At 33.4% G+C, this 19293-nt stretch overlaps 1 protein-coding gene and 1 pseudogene across 1 annotated transcript; both read right to left on the bottom strand.

The window, feature by feature from the left end:
* Positions 1 to 11525: 11525 nt before the first annotated feature.
* LOC110425987 (cucumber peeling cupredoxin-like) lies at positions 11526 to 12297 on the bottom strand. The gene is made up of 2 exons (XM_021441075.2): positions 12117 to 12297; positions 11526 to 11986 (listed from the first exon to the last, which is right to left on the bottom strand). The coding sequence occupies exons 1-2, from the start codon at positions 12295 to 12297 to the stop codon at positions 11526 to 11528; spliced, it is 642 nt and encodes a 213-aa protein (XP_021296750.2).
* A 4883-nt stretch (positions 12298 to 17180) lies between these two features.
* Positions 17181 to 17965, bottom strand: LOC110425932 (RING-H2 finger protein ATL70 pseudogene; annotated as a pseudogene).
* Between the last annotated feature and the right edge of the window lie 1328 nt (positions 17966 to 19293).

Here is a 19293-nt window from a genome sequence, read left to right as displayed (position 1 = left end):
GACATTCAGCCTACTCTTGATGCTCTAGGCTTGTCATAATTGTTTTCAAAACCAAATCAAGGTTTCCAAGACTTTTGCTTTAAATCATTTGAAAACAAGGTTCGGTAACCTTTAAAATTGCTTTTCACATTAAAATGCAGATGTAAACATTTATGTAAAGATCGGACTAAAACCGACTCTCAAAAGTTTGCATTTAAACCGTTTAACAAGTGCATTTAATCTGCACATCACACAAAGACACAAGGCACAAAATTGATGTAAAACATTGCAAAAGGCTTGTTTTCCAGTTTCTAAAACACTTTACATACATGTATATATATATGGTATACATAAACAACTTCCAAACCCATTTACATCCACAATTGCCTATCATTTCTATCAGCTCGTGCTTTCCACAAAAATAGTATAATTTATTACAAATCCATTTAAAAATCTCCTACCGAGGCTAACAACTCATGCTATCCACAATTGCATTTAAAGAAAACTAGCAATGTTTATTAAACATATATCAATAAATAGTTTATGAAACTTTTGAAATCGACACCCCCTACTCACCTTACAATGGCGGGGATATTACTTCGCCACTAATATTTCTTCAAATGCTTACTTTATGCTTGCGGCAATAATCCTTGCTTTGTGAATTCCTGACATCATTTTGATCCAATACATTTAATAAGTTTTGCTGCCAATATATTCTATACTTTCATCTATTATTCTTAAGAGATAGCCATTTACACTTAATCCTTAGTGTAAACTTTGAATTACATAAACCTGGCAATTGTTTATGACTTTAAACGCTCACGTCATTCTCTTAATAACATTTGTCATGTTCAAACTATTATTTTCATACTATTAATCATATATATGGCAGCAACTACAAATCCGATTTTACCAAGTAATTTCTAAGCTTATGTACACCATTATTCACATTTAACATGCTGCCACTAAGCACAATATCAAGTTTTCTATTCATGTTGAACCGACATTCTTACCTTTCTTTTTTTAAAAAAAATCTTTCAAAACAACGTATATCCATAATTTCTTTTTCAAGTTTTTAACTAGCATTATTGTTTCCTAATCGTACATAAGGCATCACACAATAATTTTACATTGCATGTCTTACCTTTATGATGGCTTGGATCTTGCATGCAACTTCAATAATCTTCCAAAGCTTTAATCATGAAGCTGCCAACATTATTCACAATTATTTTCTTAGCAATTTCAACAACCGTAGGCCTTAAAACACAATACCATGCTTACCTTTTCTCTTTCACTTGGAATCCATCATGCATCCAAGAGTTTGATGGCTTGCATGTCACTAAATCCTCTCCAATCAAGCTTTTCTTTGTTGCCACAATACATTCTTATGGTTACTAACCCATTTTTAAAGAACATTCAAGCTAAAACCACAATCCTTACCTTGTTTCTCCTGTATCTTGAAACCAAGCTTTACACCTCCATCAACACTCCACGGTTTCTCTCTTGAATGTTGAAGACTCTTTGGGTGATAAAATTATCAAATCTCTACAAGATAAAGGAAGGAAACCTCTCAATTTCTCTTGAATCCTCACAACCAAGCCTTCCCCACTTTCCTCTCTTTTTTCTTTCTCTTTTCTTCCTCTCAGGTGGAGCTTCTCAAAACAATTTCTTCTTTCTTTCTTTTCCTTTCTCAATGTTCAGCTTTCTCAAGTCTCACCAAGGCCAATTCCCTTTTCTCTTTTACTCTTGAAACTTAGTATTTATATGGCCACCCATTTAACAAATCACAATACATGCACACATTCACCTTTTATTTTCACTTGCCATTTTGCCAACCAATGAGTTTTCATGCACCAATTTCCTTTCTTCCACTTTGTTTAAAAATCCTCCTTTACTTATCTATATCCATTCTATAATTTATTCCCACTTAATTCCACCTTATTTGTACCCAATGGTCTTTCATGCAACTTTCCCACCTTAATTTCCATTTGGCCTCTTCCCTAGCCAATGACATTACAGACAACTTTTTTTTTTTCTTTCAATTTAATTGCCACGAAGTGTCCATCATGCATAAATCCTTATACATTCTTTTAACTTAAAAATCCACATGCATGTATTATTTTATTCATTTTATCTTATTCCTTTTTGTTTGTCACATGGTGGGGGTCTCACATGTTCCCCACTGCAAGTACATCCGTGCATGCATATCTTTGCATGCACTAGCATTTGTTACATGCATATTCCATCCTTCCACATAATCTAATTTTTCTTGGTTAGTTAATTTCCATTTAACTTCAAATTTTGAAATTACAGATAAGTCTTCATATTTTTCCTTATTTACCATTTGATCCTCCAACCTTTTTATCCTTTTCAATTTGGTCCTTCAATCATTTCTTGAATTTCAATTTCCTTCCATTTTTCTTTCTTTACACTTTTACAAATAAAATATCAAATTGACACTTCACCAAGGTGTCACCATTATATTTAAATATATACTTACCCTCTTTTACTTTATTTAACAAAGGTACGCAAGCCCCACTTACGTCATTTTTCTTTAAAATTCTTTTTTTCTTCTTCTCTTCCACTTTGATTAGTCATATAGTCCTCCTTCGTGACTAATTTCAATAACAGATAAATATCAATATTTTAATATTATTTTATTCTAAAATTCTCTACTTGTCTCCTCGGGTCTCAAAGTGTCTCAATTTATCTTGGTTTACTTTCAAATTATCATTTTACCTCGTTAATTCATCCTCGATAAAATATTATTATTTTATTATTATTCTCTCGTGTATGGAATATTCGATTCCAAATTTTTTTTTTCACCCGTTTCTGCTATTTCGCACTTAAATTAGTATCAATTGACCCTTGTCTTATCCATAAAGTTGTATTGACTTCTATAAGAGGGTATAGGGTGTTACAGGTTTCCCCTATTAGAACTCTTTGCACTTTTAGCTGCTTCCAAATGGCATGAACACGATCACATATTGCATACTTAGTCAACATAGCACATACTATCTTCAAAATGAGATGCTTTGAACAATTCTAGTTCCATTTCTACTTGATCTTGTTGCCTTCACTAATGTGACGAAATTTAGTGTGAGCTTTTAGTTTTCTTAGGACATTTTATAGTTTATTTAAAGTGGTAGAGTTCGCTGCCGAGAATGAAATTTGATCTTATGTGCATACTAGCAAGCAATGCAAGCAAAAGATAAAGTACTATTTACTTTTTACTATTAATTTACCTTTGAAACCTAGAAAGCATCAAACAAGGTAACTTAGAAAATCTGAAAGATTTAAATGGTAAATATTATAAATGAAAAGAAAGCGTGAACACCAACATAATTGGTCTAAGTTCTCCTCACTTTACCAAAGATTGAAGAATAACCTTAGATTTCCATGAGAAAGAATAAACACCATAAAGTCTCTTTAGGGGGCTTCATTTTATCTCAACATTATGGAGATATTTATCTTTTTTTGAAAATGTATATTAAAAATTAAATAAACTAATTATAAATAAAAAACTAGAAAATCAAAAATTGAAAGAAATGAATGAAAAAAATAAAAATGGAAATGAAATAAAAATAAAAGTAACCAAAATCAAAAAGTGAAAAAAAAAGAAAAGAAAAAAGTGAAAAGTGAAAGAACAACCAGTTGGGCCTGGTGACAAAACCATGCCTAGCATCAGTCATGCCAAACAAAATTTTCATTCAGCTAGATGTGATAGTTTTACACCTAACAGGCGTAATTGTGGGTTGTTGTGAGGAGGGTATAGTTGGCTACCCCCCAACACTTATGAGGGCAGCTTTTATAGCTGCCCTTTACCCTCTCTAATGGGGAGGATTGTTTCCAAATTAAAAAAAAAGAGAGGTTTCTGTGGAGAAAACCTTAAAAAAATTTCTAAAAACCCTAGATCTAAAAGACACTAATCACAAGAAGAAAGAAAAAAAAATGAAGAAAAAAATGAAGAGATGAAAACCCTCTTAAAAAACCATAATCGAAGTTCATCTTCTCTTTTTGTTGGAGGGGTAGCTTTCGAAAGTACGATTTTCTATAGGTTTGGAAATAGATTTGCAGAGGTTTAGGTTAGAACAAAGTCATGATGGGTTGTGGTGGTGTTAAATGAAAGAGAGGAGTAAAGAGTTGAGGCATTACGGTGGCTACGTGGTAGTCCAAAAAGAGAAGAGGGTTAAGTTTGTGGTTAGGGTTAGTGAAAGATAGGAAACCAAAGCTATTGATTAGGCTTTAATATTAAAGGAAACCAAAGATATTGATTAAGCTTTAATATGATAGCCAATGGATTATGTGAATGAATTATGATTCTGTACAATGTCAATATTGGATGAGTTTTCCCAACTCTATTGGTGTGAAATTTTTTCTATGATAATGTTATAGTTGATGTAACCTGATTGGATGAGAGTATGACATGGAGTGATGGCCAAAGAAAGGTAATTTTTTCAAATCTAAGCTTGAAGGATTGATTTTAGGGCAAAAAAGGTTAATTACAAGGTGTATATGAACCTTAGATAGCTATTGGAAATGTCAAGAATTGACTTCAAGCAAGGAAAGATTGATTCTTGAAAGTTAGAATAGCTATTAGAGTAAAAGAATTGATTCTTGGAAATTGATAAGTCGATTCTTGCAAGACAGTAGAGTTTTTAGACTAGAATCAATTCCAGAAAATTACGAAGTTGGTTCTTGCAAGTCTAGGAATCTAAAGAATTGATTCTTGGAAATCAAGAAGTCGATTATTAGGCTTTAGCCTGGAAAAAACAATATAAAACCCACTCTAGCCTTAAAATTCATTTTACACTTTTCTAGCCTCCAACTCTTCCCCAACACCATCCAAACCCTTTCTTAACCTCTTAAGACCCCATTGGACAAATACTCAACCTTCTAACTCAAATCTAAGGTAAGATTTGACATTTTTTAGTTTAAATCTCATGGGTGTAACCTAACACTAGGATTTTTTAATTTTAACTCATTTAAATCCATTTTTGAGAATATATTTTAGGGGTTTTGCTCTTCAAGAAGGTATAAAGATAAGGAAAGTTAAGGTTGTTGATTTATGAATTAGGCCTGAAGTATGGAAATTTTTTGGAACTTAAATGAAAGACTTTTCAATAAATCTACTAGTTTCAAAAATGGGTTTTTGCTGGAAACTGAGAACTTATGCTAGGATTTATGTTGATAGGTGATTGTTAGAGCTCGAGTATCGTAGAACAAGCAATGTTTAATGAAGCAAGGCTTAGAAGCATGCTTTTATCAAGATGAATGGATACATTACTTTCAAACTATTTTAGTATGTAAAGTTGAAGCATGATTTTTGATGAGTATGGTTTCTCATTAATGTTTTGCTAAGCGAAAAATATGTTTGTGGGTGATAAATTGTTAGAAATGGTTTTTGAAGCTATTGTGTGTATATAAATATTCTATTATTTATTAGTTTTCAATAAGAAGGGACAAGTGTTTTACACTAAAATCACCACATCTATGAGATGTAAATGAATGCTTGAAGCATGCTAATGTGATGATAATTCCACATATTGGAAGAGTTGTAAAGACCAGATGATGTATGTGTATTGAGATGTATGTGATGTTGTTGCCATATACCCTGAGACTGAGAGTAAGTATTTGAAATAACCATATCAAATGCCATAATGCTAGGTATATGATGTAAATTTCATATACTATATGAGATAATTAAGAATGCATGATATGTGGCCTGAAGCTGTGTAAATGATGTACATTCCATATAACACATGAGATGATAAAAAGTACAAGATAAGTCATATGTGCTAGTATGTGAGGCAGATTCCACATGCCATATGAGATGATAAAGAGTACTTATTGAAAGCTATAATGTCAAGTATGTGATGTAGTTTCCACATACCACGCATTATGAATATGAGTGCATAATGATATAAGATATGATATGATTTCTTGTTAACCCAATGGTTTTAGAGGTTTACCATTGCCACCATTTTTGAGTGAAGTACAAATTTCACTTTTGGAGTAAAGTGATGATTCCACTCTTATGATGTATTAGATATGCCCAAGGTGCAATAGGTTTTATATATTATTGGCCCGAGGTACAATGGGGTTTATACATTGCCAGCGCAAGGTTGAAGGGGGTTGTACCGTCATAAGATGGATTATATATTTGATTGTTAGGTAATGATTCTATAGGTGATATACAAGAAATGTTGGAACAAGGTTCCTTAGTTTATTATGGAAGAAAGTTAGAGGTAAGATTGTTATGAGAATGAGATCCGACGAGTCTGAATTACTCAAGTTCATGAGCATGGCCATCGAGCTCTAGAAGGTTAAGTCCTGATGCCTTAATTGAAATGATGAGTTCATAAGTTAGCCCTTTTCAGATGCCATTCAAAGATTTTGATTCTTAAATGAGTTTTAATGGTTTATGAGACTCCAAAATGTATGAAAAGTATTTACCATGTTGAACACATACTCAAAGATTTAAAGATTTGGTACATATTTACAATGGATTTATAAAGCTTGTTTGCAAGCATAATTATTGTCTCACTAGTTCATTATGCGTATTTGAAATATCATACATGCATGGTTACATAAATGTTCTATTTATACAAATGCTCTAACATTTTGACTTGTCCCTTTTTGTATCCACTCACGGAGTTTTTGTGACTCACACATTAGTTTTCTCCATTTTTGTTGTAGATTATTGATAGCAATTAAGCACCTATGCCACAAAAATGTGGTTTGTTCTTCCTATGGTAGGTAACATAGCAACTGTCATGAAGCTTAGGGAGTCGGGTCATGTTTCACTTGACGAGTCGGTCTTTAGATTTTTGTTTATAAATGTTTGATTATGGATTACTGCTAAGCCAATGAATGGTAAGATATTTCTTATGATGTTATGTAAATATTATGTATTATGGCCTAAGGCCTTATGAGCACTTAAGGTACAATAATTATGAATGAAAGCATTCACACCTTTTATGTTGAAAAGTCCATAATTGTGTGACTCACATATGTACGAATGTCTATGATTATATGACTCATGTTATGCATGTATGATGATGATGATGGCAAATAAGTCAAACATGATTGATTGATCATAAAATGATGTTAGAAGGCTTACTAAGGTCTAGTGGGCCATACCCACGTAGGTTTTAGTGCCGGTCATGATCCCTTTAAAAAATGAGATGTGATAGGGACCATATAAGATGGCTTTTCCAAAGCTAGTTAAGTGAAGGAAACAATTAGATGAGCTGATTCAATTGGGATTTATCCTACCTTTAAAAGCATTTTTTAAGGCCTTTACACTTTTCTAGAAGAAACAAGATCGGAGTTTGTGATTATGCATGGATTACCAAGCTTTGAATAAAGCCACATTAAGAAATAAACATCCAATTTCTCTTCTAATAGATATTTTTGACTAGTTGGGTTGTGGAAGTACTTCTCTAAATTAGATTTCAAGTCAGGTTACCATTAAGTAAGAATGGGCAATGGAGAACCAAAAACCATTTGCATAAAATAGTATAATGCATTTGAATTCCTTGTTATGCCTTTTGGATTAGCCAATGCTCCTGCCACTTTTTGTACATTGATGAATCAAGTCTTCCAAGATTATTTGGACAAGTACATGGTAATCTACCTAGAAAACATTGTGGTGTACAGTTCAACCTTAAAGGAACATCAAAGGCACTTGTGACAAGTCTTCCAAAGGCTATAAAGCAACTAGTTTTATGTGAAAAGAGAAAAATGTGCATTCATGCAAACTTGAATTCAATTCTTGGGCCACATAATTGAGCAAAGTCATATCCATATTGATATGCAAAAGGTGAAGGCTATTAAAAGAGTGGGCAACTCCTAAGAATATGATTGAATTTTGTTCATTCTTAAGGCTAGTTAACTATTATAGAAGATTTGTGGAAAAGTATTAAAATAGAACGTTGGAATTTACAAAATTGCTTAAAAAGGGATAGAAGTGGGACTAAACACCTCAATGCCAAGAAGCTTTCGAAGACTTGAAGGAAGTGATGATAACGGACCTTGTCCTTGCACTCCCAGATATTGAAAAACCTTTCAAAGTACAAACAAATGCATTAAACTTTGCTTTTAGAGGAATATTACTACAAAAAGAACATCTAGTCATGTTTGAAAATCAAAAGCTGAACAAAGCAGAAAAGAGATATACGATGCAAGTAAAAGAGCTTTTATTTGTAATTCATTGCTTATAAGGGTGGCAACATTACTTACTAGGGTCCCAATTCACAGTTAGGACAGACAATACTACAGTTAGTTAGTTCTTCACTTAACCAAAGCTTATAACCAAATAAGCGAGATGGTTGGAGTTCGTAGCCGAATTTGATTTCCACTTCAAGCATAAGTCTAAAAAGGCTAACCAAGAGGCAAATGCCCTCAGTAGAAAGGTTGAATTCATAGCTCTTAGAGTGGTAGCTACGATCACAACTAGTAGACTAACTATGGACATTTGCAACCTTATTAAAGAGAACTTGAAAATGAGATCCCCAAGCCATTGCCATAATGAAATTAGTGGAAAGCGAGAAGTCCAAGTTTTTTAAGGTAGAAAATGGACTCCTACTAACAAAAGGGCAACGAATACTTGTTTTGAGTGCTAGAGAGCTGAGACAAAAGATGATGTAAGAATGTCATTATGCTTCATGGGCAGGACATCTAGGTTGGTAATGCATTGTGGCATTACTAAACAAGGTTACTATTGGCCCCATATGCGGAAGGATGTGACGGATTATACCAAGACATTTCGTATTTTCCAATAAGACAAAATAGAGGGATAGAAGTCAAGAAGAATGCTTAAACCACTACTAGTACTAACCAAACCGTGGTAAAGTATTTCTCTTGACTTCATAGTAAGGCTCTCTAAAGTGGGAGATATGACAACCATTCGGGTGGTAGTGTATTATTTTTCAAAGTACATTACATTTATCCTAGTAGATAAGTTTAACTTGGCAGAAGAAATAGCTCAAACAGTTTTCAAACATGTGGCAAAATACTGAGGCGTTCCTCAAATCACTATGAATGTCAGAGATATAAGGTTTATTGGTTTCTTTTGGAAAGAGCTTTTCAAGCTATTGGGGTCAAAACTCAATATCTCCCTTAGTTATTATCCACAAACTAATGGCCAAATGGAACGCTTCAACGGACTGTTGGAGGAATATATGCGACACTCTGTATAGGAAAACTAGAGGAATTAGCTTAATCTGCTAGATATGGGTTAATTATGTTTTAATTCACAGAAAAGCTTTGCCATAAATAAAACTCCTTGCAAAGTTGGCACTAAGCAACAACCTAGATTTCCTAACACTATAGCAGGAAAAGCCCTCAAGCTTTTAACTTTGCTAAATAGTGGAGACAAAACACTGAGATTGCTTGCGCTTACATAGAAAAAGTTTCCAACCACATGAAGAAGTGGGTAGACAAAAGTTGAAGAGAGCAACACTTTAAAGTGGGGGACTTTGTGCTAGTGAAGCTGGTACCGAAACAACTTAGATTCTTAAGGAAAAGAGATAAACGACTAATGCGCAAGTATAAAGGCCCATTATTGATTACGACTAAGATGGGGAAGACCTTATACAAGATTGATCCACCCAAGTGGATGAAGGTGCAACCAGTGTTTCACATCAACAACTTGAAGCTATTTCATGCAAATACAACAAACAGAAGCAAGAGTCAAGCCATGAGAGCCATCATCGTAACGCCAAGTAGAGGAGATTCTTGCAAAGAGAATGACCATAATCAACTGATGGTCAATGTAGGAGTACTTGGTGAAATAGGAAGGTTTGAAGATAGATGAAATCACTTAGGAGAAAAAAGCCAACCTCAGCACCTTGAAGCAAAAGATCAAAGAGTTCTAAGTCAACCAGTCAACAAGGACATTGATAGATTGAGTGGGGGAAGATGTCATGAGCCAATTTTGTATAGGGCTATGACAAAGTAGAACTGTCTAAGAGACTAAGTTCTTTGTACCTTCAGGGGAGCAGTCCCCATTTTAAACATTGTAATGGCACTTGATGGCTTATTTAGAAATACTTGTTAAGTTTTTAGGGGGAAGACCTTTTAGGAAAGAAATGTCTTAATCTCATGTCTTATAATGATACTTAGTGATATAATTGTAAAAGCTTGTTAGCTCTTTATAGCGGATGAGTAGTCGATTGATTGTTGAGCTGCCTCACTAGTAAAGGTATGTTTTTAGCAAACCATCTAGGGTTGCCCCTATGGCCTGACGATGGCACATCTTGGTCCTTTTGTAGTTATCTCAATATTAATAAAACATTTTCCTTTATGTTGCTGCACTGGTTGCGTACATGGCATTCATTATGCCTTATGATTTCGATAGTGCGTTTCCCTAAACTAATTTGTGGTTATTATTGATATTTGATCATATATAATCAAATTATTGGTTGGCTTGTGTAGGAGCATCCATTCAAGCGCTATACGGATTATCGCATACTTAAACAAAAGAAACGTAGTTCATGACACTCAGCAAGCCAAACTAACCAAGTTGACACCGTAACCAAATTGAATGACACAGGTAAAGAAGAACTCGAAGCCATCAATGCAAGCCTTTGCATAACAACCCCCAAAAACCTAGCTAAAGAAGTCACTTCAGCTAGGAAAACATTCAGATCGAGGCATGCACGGTGTCCAAAATCGACCCCAAAGAACTACTCGAAAGAGAGTTGCAAAGAAAAGCAACAGAAAGCAAAAGAAAAATGCCACCCATGCATGAAAGAAACCCACAGCTAAAAAGCATCCTAAGCCCACCAAATGTGTGAAGCAACAAAAGACATCCAGGTGGCTAAAAAATAACTCTCCACGTGACAGTGAACCATCGCCGACTTCCTTTTACTATAGTTGTAGATTTGCAATTTTTATATTTTTATTTAATTTTAGATTTAAAATATATTTAAAAATATTAAAGTATGAATATAAATATAATCTTTTTAATATTTTAACTATAAAAATAACTTAAATAGACAAGTTGAGCCTAAACTCGAACTTGAGGATTTTAAGTATCAATCGAACCTAACTCGATCCATGAACACCTCTACTTAGGATCTTGAACTCAAACTTCTAAGGTATCGCTGGAAGACATTTACTTTCTTGGCGTAACTAGGAGTATATAGCAATTTATACGTTTGAATAAAATTTAGAAAAATTGACTTGTTCAATGCGTGGGCATATAATTAAGCAATATGACATATGTTTTGCATGGACCTTTCCATGGCTTCAACTATAAACCCAGCAAACTAGGTAATGACATGTTAATAAAAATTGCCATGGCACCTATGCATGTCATTTATGTTTTCAACCTTTCCAGGTTTGCCTCTTCATTTACCAAAGATATTAGAAGGGAAGGTCAACAGAAACAAAGAAAACAAAGACGTTATCTTTTTGATTTGATCTAATTGCTTGATTTAGAAAGCTTACATCTGATAATGATGCAGGTTGGAAACATCATTCCTAGTATGATTAGGCCCAAGCGAAGCAATATAGTTAGTCCCAATATGTACCAAACATCACACCATGACCAAAAATATCGCCAAATAAAACCAAGAAAGCCATCTTGAAAGCATTCCTATTGAAGCAACAGCACTGCTTATGGTGATTCCAGGCCGTCTAGGTACGGGAGCCTCAGAAGAATTGCTATAGCCAAATGTCACGGGCGATGTTTTCGGTGGCTGAAATCGGGGCAAAGGTGGTGCAGAAGGCATAGAAGAAGGAGATGGAGATGGTGATGGTGATGGTGATGGAGTTGGGGAAAGATTTGTGGATTGCTTTTGGACGGTTATAGAGACCTTTTGCCCAAGATCGCAGTAGTTTGAGATGTTGCAAATGAAGTACAAAACCCCTCGATCCATCAGCGAAACGATTGCCGGTCCAGTATCTAAGACTTTAATGGGATTGTTGGAGACGCAGTCCTTGTAGTCTAGCCTTGGAACTTGGATAACATTGTGGAACCCCAATTCAAAGTCGAACACTGCATTGTTAAATGGATTTAGAGAGATGAAAAAACAAAAAACCAAGCAATTAAATAAGTTTACTCTGTGCTGGTTCTTTCTGCTAGAATTACTTCAGCACTTGCACGAGTTTGTGCGGAATGGAATTACATATAGCGTCACCGACGAAAAAGATAATAGAAGAGGACCAGTCGTTGTAGAACTTTGGGTAGGAAGGGATGGACCAAACAGCGCCTCCCACGACGTATCGCTCGCTACATAAGCAACTTCGAAATGCAACTGCCGACGCTAGAATAAAGAACACAGTTGAAAAGTCACTCTGCATGGCCATTGTACAGCGCAGGAAAAGAAGCAGAGAGGAAGAGGAAGAGGAAGATTAAGCAGTTGTATAGAAAAGCAAAATATGAAGGCATTGAAGAGATGGATTTTTACCGTGCAAAGATATGTAACCGTTATTAAGAAGCAAAATACAGATGTGGCAGGGTTGTAATAGAAGGATTTAAAGATTTCATTTTAGTTAAAGTGACAGTGAAGCTCTTTCAATTTATTTGGCAATTTATTTGTATGGAAGCTTTCTCTTCTTTTTCTTTTTCTTTTTTTTTTTGTTACCTTTATTTAATCTAATTTTATAGTTATGAAATTATTTAAAATAAGCAATCATAAATGACATTACATGAGAGATGAGATATAAAAAGAATTACTCAAACATGTTCTTTTTCCATTTATGAACATCGACTAATATATACTATATTAATACAAGTTAGCTTTTAATTTGGTTGTATTAGTATATAGCACTAAATTAGTAGGTATAATACTTAAAAGGTCCTCGAATTATTTAGAAAAGTTCATATAAGTCATTATTTCTTTATTACATTCAATTAAACTCTTATACTTTTATTTTGAATTAAATAAATTATTATTATTAGTCAAAATGTCATTTTTTTTATTCAACATGGAGGTGATGTGACAAGCTAACATGTCATAATAGATAATGACGTGACATGCTGATGTGATATAATTATATGGTCATGTAGCATTTCAACCCTCAATGTTAGAGCCATGCCAGCATTATATGGGTATAAAATGATAAATGTCATTTTGACTAATGTCAATTAGTCAACTTTTAGCTATAAGGGTCTATTTGACCTAAAATAAAATTACAGGAGCTTAATCAAATGCGATAAAAGAATAAAGTCTTATTTGAATTTTGTTGAATAGTTTAAGGACTTTTTTAAGCATTATGCCAAATTAGTATTAATACTAAATTAATACCAGTTAACACTGAATTTGGATGTAGGATGTATCCTTTTGCAATTCGGGTTTCAGTAATAATTATTGTAGTACTATTATTAGTTATTAATTTACTAGATTATGTACTATTTCAAAAGAAATTTACTAGAATATATAAATTTAAAAGTAGTCATTTCAACCCTAGAAGAAAATTTTTTTACAAGATTACTTGTCACGGTTCACACTAACTCTTGTAAGGTATTGCTTGTTTTGGCCCGTTGGCTTCACGATTTTGCCCCATAAAAGGCATCTCATAGGCTAAAGGTGGTGTGAATCATGAAATATCCTGTCTTACTCTTGTACGCAGCCAATGTGGGATTCATGACTCCCTTCTAGAACCATAACATCCTCCATTGGCTCCCCTTTGAGAGGTTTTGCTTCGACGTGGGATCTATGGTTCTATTTAGTGGGAGCATACGATGTGGGATTAACATCATTCCTCGTTGGGACCATGATATCCTCCTTCACTTCAACAATGGCGCATTCTCTAAGAATTTATGAAGGTTGTTTGAAAGCATAATTATTCTCGTACAAGTTCATTATACATATTTGAAAGATCATATGTGCATGTCTATATAAAAGTTTCTTTGTGCAAAAGCTCTAACCCCTTGACTTGTCCCCTTCCCATATCCACTTATGAAGTCTTTGTGACTCACACATTAGTTTTTCCCATTTTGTTGCATCGGTGATAGATGCTGAGAACCCATGTCACGAAAGTGTGATCCGTTCTTCCTTTGGTAGGTGACATAGTAGCCTCTTAAAGCTTAGGGAGTCAAGTCATATTTTGCTTGAAGAGTCGATCTTACATTTCTATTCATACATATTTGTTGGTACTAGATTGTTAAGCCATTGCATGGCAAGTTACTTTTATTAAATGATGTGAATGATATGAATGATGGCTTGTGAGCCTTTTTAAGCACCTGAAATGTCTTTCCAAAATTAATATATATTGTACAGCATACAAAGACTATGAATGAAAATGAACACAGTTTATGTTAAGTAGTCCATAATTGTGTGTTTACGCCTATACATGAATGTCTACGCTTATGTTGATTAATATTCTAAGCATGTATGATGATGATGTTGGCAAACAAGCCATATGTGATTGATTAATGAATGTAGGATTGAGATAAAAAAGCTTGTTTAGGCCTAGTAGGCTATACCGTCGGGATCTATACGCTAGTCAAGATTAGTCCAAAAAATGGGATGTGACAATTTTTATTGTAATTTATATTTTATTACCAACATGTTAAAAGCTTAATAGGTCTCACACATAAAAAATGATAAGTAAGAATGTAAAATTAAGGATTAAGTTAGACTTAGTGCTTATTTTGTTTGATCTTTTTTTAGTTTATCTACCTCTTAAAAGTAAAAGTTGAGCTAACCAGGATTTTAAAAAGTTTTAAAAAAATAAAACTTCTTTTAAAAAGCAAAATCTAAAAAAAAAAGGAGTTTCAGAAAAAAACTCTAGAGAAAAGCTTTTCTCTTATCTTCTTTTAAAAACATAACAACTTTTCAAGAATTTTTTCTTCTTTAAAAAATATGTTCATCTATTAAAAGTAATTCCAATATTATCCTCTCAAAAAATACCCTTCTTTTTCTATGTTATATAAAAATACTTTTTACATTTCCAAAATTTTTTTAAATAGATAAAAAAATGAAGTTAACTTTTTTTTTTCATTGTGAACAAAGGAATTCATAATTAATAGAAAGTTATTTGTTAAATAACTTTTATGGCAATTTTAACTAAAATTAGAGCTTATATAAATTATTTTACCAAATATCTTTAATTTAATTTTAAAAGCTATTATTTTTCATCATAGCTCTAAGCTTTAAAAAAAAAAAGCTAAGCCAAATAGACTCTTAATTGAAAAGAAACTTTAAATTTCAAAGACTTAATTAAATATGTTAAATTAAATTGGAGTAATTTTATAATTAGCACAAAAGTTGTGTTAAACCTACTTTGCCATTATAAATAGATGTTTATATTGCACTTAAGAGGTGCCTAACACATATGTAAGATACTTAAGAGTGAAAAATTAGAACCTCTCGTGGCTAACTAGCACTAAGCCTGGCAACAAAAGCAAATCCCAATCATTAATTGGTGTTATTCAGCTTTGGAATCTGTGTGAATCATCATTAGAAGCTGTATACTTGAACAACTTGAGGTTTTAAACAATCTAATCTCGGTGGGAAGAAGATTTAATACACAAAGTGTTGTAACCTCTTGCTTTCGACATCAAAAGTTTTTAAAACTATAGTAATCTTCTACCTATTAATTAAGATAATCTACATAATCAAACAAACAAATATTGCTCTTACTTGAGAGAAAAGATTTTAATTTTTTGTTTTGTAATTAAATTGTTTGCATGACTTTCCTCATCAAGGTCGGTGTCAGTTCGAATGTCCAATACGGTCAAGAAAGTTTGCAAATGGCAAACTAAACAAGGACTAAGAAGAAGAAAGAAAAGGAAAAGGAAAAGGAAACAATAAAAATAGAGAAAAAAAATTGGACTTCTTATCAATTATTTTAACATGTCACTATTTTTTATGTTTAATTTAATCCAACTTGTCAACTTTGTAATGAAAATTTTTACTAATATTGGAATTTTTGCATAAATAATCTGAGAAAAATGGCATAAATTAGGAAAAATTAATATTTTACTTTGTGTTTTTATCCTACATATTTGATATAGTAGGACAATTTAGTTACATAAATAGGTCTTCACATTTGGGCCTATTCCATAGTATCACATCATGGCATCGTATTCCTCCACTTCGGATTTTTCCAAATCAGATAGAAAAGTTCTCATTCTAACGGCGTTAAAAACACAAACACGTTACAAGGGGGACAAAAGTCCACCCGACGTTATCTTCTCTCTTGAGTCGTTTTCTGCCTCCAATAATGACTAACGGTTCTGTTTTGCACTCAATAACCCGTTTTTTGGAACTAGTAATACAATTAGCATATGAACATTTTTATTTTTCATTTTGATTTCTACTTTACTTTTTGCTTTAAATATTTTAATTAGGTAAATCTCATTTTTAATATTTTTTATTTCAATTGAGATTCTATGACTATGATTAAGTCATGTTGAGATTGTTATCAATAAAATCAAGTCTCCTAGATTAGAACTCTTCTAATTCATAGATTTATCTATTATATTTAAGGATATGAAAGCCCTTTCAACCACATAATCAGCCCACCACAAAAACATAATAAAAAAGCAATAAAAAACGAGAGAAGGGCTTTTGTTTGTTAGGGAGTTGGGTTTTTCTTAAATATAGAAAAAAATTTAGAGTTTTTTTGTCATAACATTAAGATATTGTACTAACTCATTTTCTACTAATTTGATGAAAGAGATCCAAGACTAACCTTGGCCACTTTATCCTCTGCAGTGCTTGCAATTGCATTAAACTATTTGTGGCTTTTTCTTTTATGGATTGCCCAACTCACTTTTGATGTCTATCGTCAACTCTTTTCACTTATCCTTTATGTGTGCCATTCATTGTTTATTTCCGTATGCAAAGTCAAAAAAATGGAATTATCATGTCTTGAATCGCTATATGTTCTTCATAAGCTTTCGTCCTAACCTAGAGAAAAGCCATTTCCAATTCAGTAAATATATAAACATTACAATAACAATCTTTCAATTTTATGTTTTCGTCCTTAATTTGAACTAGCCAATAAAAACTATGATTGGACAATAGCTCCATAATTTGAATGGCGGTGAAGCTAATTAACACCATTTAGAGTCAAAACTCTTTTGTACCTTGTTCAACTAATCAATTGCCTAATTTATCTAAAGAAAATAAGATTCAGACTAAGAATTACTAGATCGCTCAAGCCCTACACTTTACCTATTAAGATTAAATCTCTCATTTCAAATAATTAATCGAATTACTTTTGTTATAAGAGAAAATTGTTTCATTTAGATACCAAAGAAAAAAGGTTGTTTCAATCTGTACAAAATCTAATGCATGCTAATTGCTAACGGGAAACCTTGGATCACACCCTTAGCATATTGCCAAGGGCGTCACTTCTGCCAGAGGAGTAGCAAGCGGAGTTGGCGCAGGAGAGTTTCGACAAATAGGGCAAGTAGGATGCAGCCTCAGCCAGGAATCAACACACTTTAGATGAAAAACATGGCCGCAAGCAGGTAACAAACGTAGCATATCTGTATCCTTATACTCACCTAAACATATCGAACAACTCGAAGTCGATGATACCGAGTCAGGCTTATGGAGCTTTGCTTGTGAATAAAGGAGCTCGGGGTAGCTACTCAGGGTCTCCTCGTCAAGGCCTTGTTCCCTGGCCACCGAGTCCTGGTCAGTGGAGGTGGTTCCATGCGGTGATGAAGGGTTGGTGGATTGGTTGGCGCGGTTGCAGAAGTAGGCTGACAGGGCTATCATAAAAAGAAGGGCAATGATAGCCGTGGAGAATCCTATTGCATACGCAAATTTACCCATTTGTGGAGAGTCGTTGGAATCCTCTGTGCTATTCATCCCTCACAAATGGAGAATAAGAAAAGAAAAACAAGTTGATGTCTTTCGATGAAACTCAAAGCTGCTACACATCAAAGGGATCGAGGCAAAGTTGAGCTGGGGATCAGATCAAGCAAGGGAGGCTGGGTCTGGGCAGGAGAGACAGAGAAATGAGGTGTTAGGCTGTTGAGAGTAAGAAAGTTTCAAAACCAGAGAGAAATTAAGTCAGACGGAGATGACTTGACAAGGCTGATTTCTAGCATATTGGAGTAATTACCTGGTGATGGTAAATGGCTTGTGATGTTCTACACACGTCATTGTACGTTCATTGTCAACGCCCTCTTTTATCCTTTTCTTAAAGGCATACAACGGCCGGGTTACTCGTCCAACCCCGTATGCTCGGCTCAAGGCTTAGGTTTCCAGGTCTAAGATCCGGCCCAGCATGGTCGAAACAAATGTATTTTGTTAATAAAACATATATTTTACGTAATTTTAGTTTAAAAATATTAAAATATTTATTTTTCTAATTATAATATGTATAAATCTCAAAAAGAAACAATAACAAACCATAAAAAAAGGAGAAGACAAATAGCTTGTAGAGAAAGAGAGAAAACACAGCTTTTTTCTTTTAAAGCAAACAGGTTTTTCTTTTTTCTTTTTATTTAATTTGAAAAGCATGCTTCTTATTCATCAAAATAAAGTGTTCAAAAGTTTCTGTATATGCATCAAACATTGGTTAGCTCAAAGTTAGCCCCCCAAACCTATCATATCTATAGAATGCAGACTTTGCATCATGAGCCCTACCATTTAAACGGTTTCCGCATGATCACATGTATCCCCCACACCAATCTTTACACAGTACCGAGATGAGTGACTAATGCCTTGACATAGTTTGGCAATTGTACAAACAGATTATTCACTATCCTAAATTCTACGGACACAGTTGAGAAATCCCAATTTTATATATGGTAAAAATTTAATGAAAACTTGAACTTTGATGAATTATGTATTAGTGATAATTATTAATAGAATTCCTTCTCATTTGCTGTAAATCCTTCTATATTATTGTGTTATGTTTATGGATGAATTAATGATGGTTGAAAGAATGGTTGAAAAAGAAAGTAAAAAGAGTGTATTTTAGCAAGTTTGTACTTGGAGAATTGATAACTCTATTACATGGAGTTATTTTGCCTCATTTTGGGTGCTAAAATAATTAAGCTCTTGGGATTTAGGTTTGAAATTAGGAGTTTTTAGTTATTTTTCTTAACTTACTTTAAAGCTTGATTAGTTATTTTAATTTAATTTTATGTTAAATTCCTTTTAGTTTAGTTATTACTTATTTAGTTTATTGCTTTTGAAGGTTCCAATATGAAAAGACCTCAATTAATGATGAAGAGTGTAAGTATGGCTAGTGCTTCTTTTGTACATAATGCAGTATTTTGAGCATAACTCTCATTCTAGAAGTCCAATTGATGTGATTCTTAAGCCATTAGAAAACTAAGAGACAGGGCTATAATTTTCATATTTACCACTTTACCTAGTTCAACATAAA

Source organism: Theobroma umbraticum, unplaced genomic scaffold (assembly GCF_002168275.2).
Source record: "Theobroma umbraticum cultivar Fairchild unplaced genomic scaffold, ASM216827v3 scaffold_12.1, whole genome shotgun sequence".
Lineage (NCBI taxonomy): Eukaryota > Viridiplantae > Streptophyta > Magnoliopsida > Malvales > Malvaceae > Theobroma > Theobroma umbraticum.
This window is presented reverse-complemented; position numbering and strand designations above follow the sequence as displayed.

What these genes read in the sequence shown, in the direction of transcription:
- LOC110425987 (XM_021441075.2), bottom strand. Translation starts at nt 12,297, where the DNA reads ATGGCCATGCAGAGTGACTTTTCAACTGTGTTCTTTATTCTAGCGTCG. An exon ending in TTTCGTCGGTGACGCTATAT is followed by an intron (nt 11,987 to 12,116) that starts GTAATTCCATTC and finishes TTAACAATGCAG; the next exon opens with TGTTCGACTTTGAATTGGGG.